General features: G+C 33.9%; 1 protein-coding gene across 1 annotated transcript; it reads right to left on the reverse strand.

Moving 5' to 3' along the window:
* Positions 1-2,450: 2,450 nt before the first annotated feature.
* On the reverse strand, positions 2,451-7,248 carry LOC123698662. Its single transcript, XM_045645399.1, has 4 exons — positions 7,066-7,248; positions 4,928-5,106; positions 4,050-4,160; positions 2,451-2,665 (listed from the first exon to the last, which is right to left on the reverse strand). The coding sequence occupies exons 1-4, from the start codon at positions 7,198-7,200 to the stop codon at positions 2,521-2,523; spliced, it is 570 nt and encodes a 189-aa protein (XP_045501355.1). The 5' UTR covers positions 7,201-7,248; the 3' UTR covers positions 2,451-2,520.
* Between the last annotated feature and the right edge of the window lie 3,198 nt (positions 7,249-10,446).

Consider the following 10,446-nt stretch of genomic DNA (forward strand, 5'->3'; position numbering starts at 1 on the left):
TGAAACATATTATGTTGAATAGGCTACAAACATAACATAAACATATCGGCGAGTCTGAATAAGCCCTAAACATACGAATCTGAGCTTGAAAATTTGCACACTTTTTTGCACACTCATGACGCGTGTGGTTATGTAAATTTATCTGTAAATTTATCTCCATAGTGCAAATTCGTTAGGTTTGATTGATACGAGGAATACGATAATATTAGCTTTATAATAAACACGTGTTAGAAAATTTGTTCAAGGGTGAGTTGTATTTAAAAGTTATAGAAAGGAAAAGAAACTTTTCCGTCGCTACTTGTGATGTAAATATTAGGAAACGTTGTGAAACGTTGTACAAATTGAGAGGTTAAGGCGGACAAGATTGAATGTGAATTTGCGATTATATATTTTATTAAGCCATTGCATAGCTTCTATCGCGAGCCTTGAGCGCGGGGACCGAATCTAGAAATTCCGTAATGAAAAAACCTCACGCTCCCACTCCGACGGGCTCGGAGGTGTGGCTTGAAGGCATGCTATGCAATAGCTTTACTGCGGCACACCCCGAGTGTCACACGTCTTTTTTTTTAGTTGAAGTCAAAAAGTACTTAGTATTTTAGAGGACTGATTTTTTGTTTCTTTGTTACTATTTATTATCTATACTAATACCTACTATTAAGCTGAAGAGTTTGTTTGTTTGTTTGAACGCGCTAATCTCAGGAACTACTGGTCCGATTTGAAAAATTATTTCGGTGTTAGATAGCCCATTTATCGAGGAAGGCTGCTATAGGCTAAGACGATATCATTGCGCTAAGACTAACAGGAGCGGAGCCACGCAGGTGAAACCGTGAAGCGCAGCTAGTGTGTAAATATACATTACTGCTTATAAATGAAATATTTATCGAATCAACCCGACCATAGCGGGGTAAGACGGCTTCTTTTAAATGTATCCGTAAACTTTTGAATCATTTTAACATATTATTAAACATGAGAACTTTTTAAAGTTCACTTTCAGTCTTCAATAAAATAGTACGCATACGGCAATTCTGAAAATTTACTCTAGTAGGTATAAAGTAGAGTTTTCGTTAGCTAAACTTTTAGTAGGATTTTTACTTTTAATAGAGTTAAAGCTTAAATAACCCTATTTGATAAATCACCTACAATCGTGGTCCAAATTGTATGTAACCGCACCCTTTACTAATTGTCGTATAGCCTTACTCCTAAGCTTACTCCCTTATGTTTATATAGTCAAATTTTCCTCACTTATAGGGGGAAAATTTAAATTGTAACACTGGTAATGAACTTAGTATACTGTTTGTATATTGTATTAAATGCTACGAATAATATTGTTATAAAATTTTAATACATATTTACAAACGTAGGTATTTGTTAATATTCGAATTGATGAAAAACATTATATTTTATCTGTAAACCTTATCCTGTGTATTTTTAAATCTCAGTGTAAAGTTTCTACAATTCCTAACCTCGATTTTTGGTTCACTGTTGATACTTTTTGTTTATATACTTAATTAATACAAAAAATATGTAGCAAAATTTCCATGTGTAAAATAACATCTCCTAAAGTATAAGTATTCCCATAAAAAGCTCACTTATATTTAACAATTATAAAGAGAAGCTACTGTTTAAAGAATTTATTTCATTGCCAGCAGTAAAAGTTCCTACGGCGCGAACTATGGTGTAAACATAAAATATTTCTCAGCGTGATACCGTGTTATATCATACATGATGCTGCGGCTATTTCGACAGAATAATAGTATTATTAACTGAATTCAGTTATAAGTGACATCAAACAGGCTTTATATATTTTGTAATACAAGTGTATCAAATCAATTTAAACACTAGCAGTGCCGTGCGGTTTCACCCGCGGGCAAAGTTAAGTATTTCTTTGCTTATGTGTTTCTGTGTGTAACCTATTGATCACTTTTCATCGTTTTAACCAACAAAAGTCGGTTGTGGCTTTGCCCGCGTTTTCAAAAAACCCGCATAGTTCCCGTTCCCGTGGGATTTCCAGGATAAAACCTAGCCTATGTTGCTCAGTGAAGATGCAGCTTTCTAATGGTGGAAGAATTTTTGAAATCGGTCCAGTAATTTATGCGTGAAAACCATACATACATACAACCTCACAAACCTTTCCTCTTTATAATATTAGTATAGATTAGGATGAATCCAGACGATCACAAAATTAGGCATGTATCCAGACTTCCTTATAGTTTCTTTCTTACTTTACGTCATAATACTTTTTTTATTGGAATAAAGGAGACCTTTATTTAATAAAATAAAAATAAAATCGCAGGCACTCAGGATGTTGCCGACCATTTTCTAATGAAACTGATTTCCTTACCGGTAACTAATTGTAATTTAATATGACGACTTAAAGAAGTCTAGTCGAAGAAATAAGTTTCTGCTTGAGTTTGCTCTTTACATAGTTTGCTAAAATAAAATACTTTTAGACTTAAAAAATATATTTGTCAATATAATACATTTTCGCTAGATACTAATTACCGTATGTACTCTTATTGCCTATTTATTTTGTTTACCCAATGCAAATACAAAACTGAGGATGGAAAATGGACAGTCGTTGTGGCTATCACATAACTTTGGTTGAAGCATTTCTCTGTATGTGTCCCCGATTTCATTCATGAAATCCTCTTCTTGTATAGGCGCTCTGGAAAAAATATTTTCTAGAATACATAGGACAAAGGATACAGGAGTTTTTAATTAGTAAATACACCTCTGAAAATAAACACAATGTATATTTTTATTGATTACTTCACTGTTTTATATAATTATTTTACATACTATACTACCGAAAACACGCGTTGAACGAGCGAGACAGGAATATTGAGTTTTATTTAGCGTGCGAAGAACTTTATGTACGTTCGATGAGCCGGGTGTGTGCGGGGTGTGATGCGGGGGCGCGGCAGTGCGCGTCTGAATTCTAGAATTTCGCTAGCTTTATACGCGCTCTTAAAGGATAAGTTAATTTCATACATTATTTAAAGTGTGAGAACAACGTAATCAATCTTTTTATTCGTCTCTATCAGTATTCATCGGTAGAAAAAGTCTTGATCTCAAATCTACATGAAACTGCATCATTTTATCTTATCTTATATCTTATAATATATATATATAAATCTCGTGTCACAATGTTTGTCCTCAATAGACTCCTAAACCACTTAACCGATTATAATAAAATTCGCACACCATGTGCAGTTCAATCCAACTTGAGATATAGGATAGGTTTTATCCCGGAAATCCCACGGGAAAGGGAACTATGCGAGGTTTTCTCTGAAAACGCGGGCGAAGCCACGAGCGGAAAGCTAGTTAAATAATAAATTACATAGTACCTAATTTAATTGTTTTTAATGTATTTTCAAATATTTGTGTATTGATTTTCCTACGGAACTGTACTAGAATATGCTAGAACACTCAAAACCAGAATTGCAAAACAAAACAAAGCGCACTATCTTATAAATGCTAATTAGTACGAAATGCTAATTGCAATACAGCTAATTTAAAACTTAGTATTAAGTTTGAACGAGCCACACCTGTGTTCCGCTGCACATATCATGATGAAACATTTGAATAATCTGCATTGTAATACGGATGCAACGATAAACTGTATATCAATGCGATACGGAACCCTCTAAATACAAAAATATTGCTTATTATTATACTAGCTCTGCGCCCGACTTCGCTTGCTTGAATTTTTTGTGACAAAAAGTAACCGTTACCTAAAACATCGCCTATCTCTATAACAAATATAATCAAATTCGGTTCAGTAGTTTAGGTGTACCTAAGCTTAGTGTAGGTATATATGTTACTTTCAAAGCCATCTTACGTAGGTAGTCTTTCCGTATGGCGTGACAAAACCACAGCACAGATTCAGATAAATAGAATTGATAAGAGTTAAAGACCCTGAGTGAAATAAGTACTCCTTTTTTACAATGAAGAAGTGTTTAGTGGCAAAACTGTAGGGCACAGGCCACAGTAACTAAATATTAATATGTAGTAGGAAATATAGGCATAGAAAATAAATTAGTACTCACGTGAATATTGCTCTCAATATATCATGTACTAAGGATTTCCCTTTTGGAGCAAGATGGCGCTCACTCTCACAAATGCTGCGTAGGATACACGCTCGACCGTTCAGGTTATGGCTGAAATGTTAAAATAATAATTAATTTTTTGTCAATGGGGTGGTTACAGAAATATTAATAAATTGTAGAATACAGAAGAAGAAAACTCCATCATAATTATAATTTATTAACTGATTATTTTGAAATGTATCGAATGTAGATTGCAACGAATTTTAGTGCATGCAGTGCTCATTTTAATATTAATATTATTAAATTCTTATTTTTATTGGTCATCTTGATCTAAAATCTTGTAAGGCAATAAGATCAATAGAGGTTTAATTTATTTGGTATCAATGATACCTTAACGATTACCTTAACTCCTTAGATAACGAAAAATCACTACAATAACTTTTACTTCGAGTATCTGTTCTCATTTTGCTCAAACAATTTTGTCTTCTTGCATTGAATCGATTTAAAGCCTTTATTGCATCTCGAAGCAGCCTTAATGAGAATCTTATTGGATCGGACGGTTAATTGTGCTTTTGATAATTGATAGAAAATTAAAAATCTTCCTTTGAATTGCCTTCTTCGAAGAAAGTCATTGTGATTTTAAGTGAATAATTTTAAGAACTTGGCTTGGATGCTTTTTATCTATGTGTATAACTGATGGACATAATTTTGCATAAATTTTATAATTCTAATTAGTAAAACCTCGTGTTATTTTATCGTGTTATCAAGTAACTTATAAGAAAAACGATAAAGAAAAAATTTAAGACATAGATGGATGACAAATAAAACACACTAAAAACACACATTTTATGATTTAATATATAAAATACAACACTCACAAATCTATAGCTTTCTCCAGTCGTTCCCAGAAGTCTCTTTTTTGTCTGTGGTACTTTTTTCGTCTGTGCTCGTTCAGGAATTTTTCATCTGGCAACGGGTATAAAACATCAATTTCTAAAGCTATATTCCAACCAGACGGAGCGTGGGTCATGAACGCTTTTACCAGAGACATAGTAAGCTGAAAAAATACATAAATAATAATAGTTTATGAGACGTATTCCGCCGAACTTTTAGATGTATGAAGTCGTTTTAATAGTTGATTTATGAGAGCGATTCTATCGAGAATTTTACGTATAGATACAGATCTAGATAGTGACATCATTTTGAAAAAAAAAACGACGTGTGGCACTCGGGGACTGCCGCGGTAAAGCTATTGCATGCTATGCCTTTGTAGCGACAACTCGCTCTGAATCGCGCAAACGAAATTTTTTCGGTAAAGAGCTATAATATACAACTTTCCGACATTATCCATTGGGGCCATAACGGCCGGCCAGTCGAGTAGACTGGTCGAGAAACCTCCTTTTTCGATGGAGGAATTCCACCTTCCTTTCTCCACACTCCCAAGCCACACCTCCGCCCGTCGGAGTGGGGGGGAGCGTGAGGTTTTTCGTTACGGAATTTCTCGATTCGGTCCCCGCGCTCAAGGCCCGCGATAGAAGCTATGCAATAGCTTAAAATTGCAAATATCTTTTGAAACAATTTGAAATGTGTTAATGATTTTATTATATCTAGTCTAGACATATCTATTTATTCACTTTCAACTGGTCTATGATTGTCGACTTTATGGTTTATATTTATAAGAGACTAGCTTTCAAATTCAATAAGGAAAACCCGCATAGTTCCCGTTCCCATGGGATTTCCTGGATAAAACCTACCCTATGTTGCTCAGTGAAGATGCAGCTTTCTAATGGTGAAGGAATTTTTTAAATCGGTCCAGTAGTTTATGCGTGAAAACCGTACATACATATAACATACATACATAATTACAAACCTTTCCTCTTTATTATATAAGTATAGAAGTATAGATATAATCAGAAATTTATAAATGCTAGACGCAAACCAAGTGAAAATAAAGCACAATATTAAAAACACACATTTCCATTTTCAATTAACTTTATTTCAAATAATATTTTTTTTATACGTAGTTAGTTGTCCCCAGTCCCACCTGAAGGAAAGTGGTGACGAGATGAAATGAAATGAAAATAATAAAAGGAACTTAAAAAATATCCATAATTAGGTCAACCACTCAGTGTGTAATAAAATGAAATGAAATGGCATGTAAGGTGGTAAGTCACGTCCACCTAGAAAGTGCCTGTTAATTCGTGTCATTAGCGTGTATTAAGTAGGTATATAAAGGTTAAAAAATATCACTATTTTGATACTTAAGCTCTATCTTGTAAATTCCGTAATATCTGTATGTACGAAATATACCTACTTATATTATAATAACGCACTAAGGGTGACCCTTCTCAAATTAGCATAAAACCTACTAAAGGTAGCACGTGACCATACAAACAATTTTATCAATGTTTTAAAACTAATTTTCATCAAGAGCAACATCGCTTGTTTGTTATTGTTTTTGTTTATTTACTTTATTATCTCTTTCAGTAAACAACCAAGATTCAACAAAAGTAGGACATCAATAACTAAATAATCTATACTAATACTAATATTATAAAGCTGAAGAGTTTCGTTTGTTTGTCTGTTTGTTCTAACGCGCTTATCTCAGAAACTACTGGTCCGATTTGGAAAAAATATTTCAGTTAGCTTATTTATCGAGGAAGGCTATAGGCAGGCTATATATGCGGGTAAAACCGCAGGGCACAGCTAGTTACAAATATAAGGACAATACATATTATGTAATACATAATTACTTATCTACGTAGTAATATATGTTATCATCACACACACACACACACATGCACGCATATTTGTAAACACAGAATTTTATTTATTCTTTTTTCTGTTTTTCTATTAATGTAATCTTTGTTTTGTTCTAGACACACTCGCTGGAGAGGAAATGCCTTCCTTAACACAGAATTTTCCTAGCTAGGAATACAGAGCCGCACTTTCAAATGAACTGCATTTATTTTTGAACTCTATCAAAAAGTTTATTTTTATCAAAAACTACACTTACCACAACATTAGCAGAATCGGGGAACACCAAGTGCCGTCGCTTCCGTATTGCACCCAGCGACGTCTTCACATTAGGACACTGTTCTGCGTTCCCTTCACATAAACAGAGGAACAATAACACTGCGCAAAGGAGCATTGTAGAGTAAAATAAAACAGAAAAACATTGTTGTTCAAGCTGGTTCTTCATGAGCATGTCACGAGGTGATTGTTTGAGACTAATGCACATAAACGTTATGTTTGCTGAGTGACAAACATGGTCGTGCGATGTGGTTTTAACCGACTTCAAAAAAGGCCGGTATATTTTGATTTTACTCGTAAAGTTCGGTTTTTAACCGACTTAAAAAAAAGGAGGAGGTTATCAATTCGGTCGGCATGTTTTGTTTTGTTTTTTATGTATGTACACCGATTACTCCGAGGTTTCTGAACCGATTTACGTGATTCTTTTTTGTTCGATGAAGGATAGTGTCGAATTGGTCCCATAAAAATTTCATTTGGATAGGCCCAGTCGTTTTTATTTTATGAGCATTTTTGTTTGTATTTGTTGTTGAAAGTGCAAGTTTGAAGTCGGTTGTTTTTAACGCAGTTATCACTTGTGTAAAAGGTACATTCAGAGAAGGAAATGAACCTTTTCTGGGATAGAACTTCGGTACTCGTATGGCGAAAGATGCTATCCATTATTTTTTATTTATCCAAGCAAAAATTACATGTTTAGAAATAGACTGAATGTGGAAATTGGTTACAAAAGACTTTGAAAGCTGCAATCTGATACGAAAAATTAGTTTTATGTATATACAGGGTGTCCTAGAAACGGTATACTAAGCCCCAAGGAGGTTATAGTTTTGCATACGCTGAGTACGTAAAAAGATACTTATAAAATTCCAGTCGAATTTTTTTGACAAACAAATGAATTCTTAAAACTCTATGTGTACACCCCTAACAAGCAACCCGCTCAACTTTGCCACCAGCACGTGAGCTATCGTTTAAGATTATGTTTTCATAGACAAAATGCTCACATTAGAGAATCGGTATATGCCGGCTGCGCGAAGCTAGAGAAAAAAACATGGATTTTTCAGGAAAAATGTAGCAAAAAATTTTTGATGTACCTAATTTTGTTGTTGAAGTATTTTTTACGTGATCAGTGTATGCAAGTCCCTTCGCTCTTAGTATACCAATAGTGGGACACCCAGTATATAGCCAATTTCCTACGAGTAGGTATTTAGTGTAACAAAATATATCTAATTTCGGCACACTGAGGGTCCTATGTCCTGTTTTCGGCTGAATGGATGGATGATAATGTTGTTACTATAGAGACTTGTTAGGTTTACTGTAAAATCGAACACTAAAATATCCTATCCTATCCTACTAATATTATAAATGCGAAAGTTTGTGAGGATGTGTGTGTGTTTTTTGCTCTTTCACGGAAATACTACTGAACCGATAACAATGAAATTTAGCACACGTATAGATGGTTACTAGGATTAACACATAGGATATGTTTTATTCCGGAAATCCCACGGGAACGGGAACAATGCGGGTTTTCCTTTGAAAACGCGGGTAAACCGCGGGCGCAAATCTAGTATCTAATAAAATGTCATAAATGTCCTAATCTCTCACATAACTGCCTAAGAGTTGGATCCTTAAGCTGCAGTTGCTGCTAGTTCATATAAAACTGATACCCTACAATAAAATATATAGTTAATTCAATAAATTATGTCATATATAAATATAACATATTAGTTCAACGCCCGCGGCTTCGCCCGCTTTGTCTAAAACCTAATAAATTATATACCTTCCTCTTGAATCACTCTATATATTTAAAAAAAAACCGCATCAAAATCCGTTGCGTAGGTTTAAAGATTTAAGCATACAACGGGACATAAGGACATAGGGACAGAAAAAGCGACTTTGTATTATACTATGTAGTGATAAAGTACATAATAAAAAACAGCGTAGTAAACATTTGCAGTTTTATTTTATTTTACAGATAATGGATACAAGGTCAAGAGAAATTGGACACTCCTTAATCAATATCTTGTAATTGTATTGAAGAGAAATTCCTTTCAATAAGGCTGGTTGCAGAGCCGACCATCAGTGTATCGTACGTCAGTCGCGTTTGTCATATGTATGGAAATTCATAAAACTGTTCATAGCTAGACCGACCATACGCACGCTTATTGTCATATGCATTAGTGTCATAGTAATTGTTGATGCGTATCATCAGGACCGACGGTACGCACTGACGCGGACGGTCGGTCAAGCCCTGCAACCAGCCTAAAGCTTAGATGAATGACGCGTATTCTGAGAATTAAACTGTTCTTAACAAATAATTGATTTAAAAAACGTATAGAAACTATAATAAAGGTATAAATGGAAATATGGACAAACCCTCATAAATTAGATATCAATATTATGTTGTATCAAAATCTACACTGCAATGGTTTTCAACTCAATAGAGGGGCCCGTTAACTTGCGTTAACTATCACTTTGAAAGGCCACAGAATAAAAAAGTGTATAAATACATGTCTACAGAGCTCCTGTAGCGCCATCTAGTAACATACTAACAAAATTCATATTTTAAATTTAACTCAATTAAAAGAAGTTGAATTTATGACCAGTTTTATTTACCGTATGTTAATATATAATTATTATGTGTTAACAAATTATAGATATAATTAGAATTTCTTTTCTATTGCAGTATCGTCTTCCAAAAATACTTATTTAAAATGATTTTCATTCGAATATTTTACCCGCATAAGCGTTGGATATGCGGGTTTGAAGCGATATAACTCATAACTTGTGTCAGTCAGGCTAACATATAAAATATTATTATCCACTATTATCGCTACCCGAGCCCGCTTGTTCAGTGACCCGGGATGTTTGATCAAAGAATTAGAACACGACTGCCGTCTATTCATTACGTTAGTCATGTTAACACCTTTTATCTCGATTATACAGCTTTTAACTCTAATCTTTGGGGGATAAGACTCATTTTTGTCTGTTCAATCCTTATTGGGCTTATATCATGAAACATTGAGCCTAAGTCTCATTAAAAGGTACATTAACGAAGCGCTTGATCTTAAGTAATTCATGGATTATGGCATTTGATGCTGCGTCGAAGCATCTCCCGCTCTAACATATAAAAATAAATTGAAGTTACGTACAACTGTAATTGCAATTTGTCTTAACACCAAATTCTCTTTATAATTACCGTTTATTTAACCATTTGAATTACCGTTTATTAATAATTAATATTAAAAATACGTATAAGTTCTAATTGACAGTTAATAAAACATAGACATGTTTTTGATGAACAAAAAAAAAACTCAAATAATTTACTCAGGCCATTTCTTTAATAATTATAGAATATAAATAAATAACGCAA

The sequence above is a fragment of the Colias croceus genome, chromosome 16 (assembly GCF_905220415.1).
Source record: "Colias croceus chromosome 16, ilColCroc2.1".
Lineage (NCBI taxonomy): Eukaryota > Metazoa > Arthropoda > Insecta > Lepidoptera > Pieridae > Colias > Colias croceus.

Excerpts from the sequence above, each read along its gene's own strand:
- LOC123698662 (XM_045645399.1), bottom strand. The coding sequence starts at position 7,200 with ATGCTCCTTTGCGCAGTGTTATTGTTCCTCTGTTTATGTGAAGGGAAC. Across the intron at positions 4,161-4,927 it reads CTGGAGAAAGCTATAGATTT|CCATAACCTGAACGGTCGAG; the intron begins GTGAGTGTTGTA and ends TTAACATTTCAG. Across the intron at positions 2,666-4,049 it reads ATATTGAGAGCAATATTCAC|AGCGCCTATACAAGAAGAGG; the intron begins GTGAGTACTAAT and ends TATTTTTTCCAG.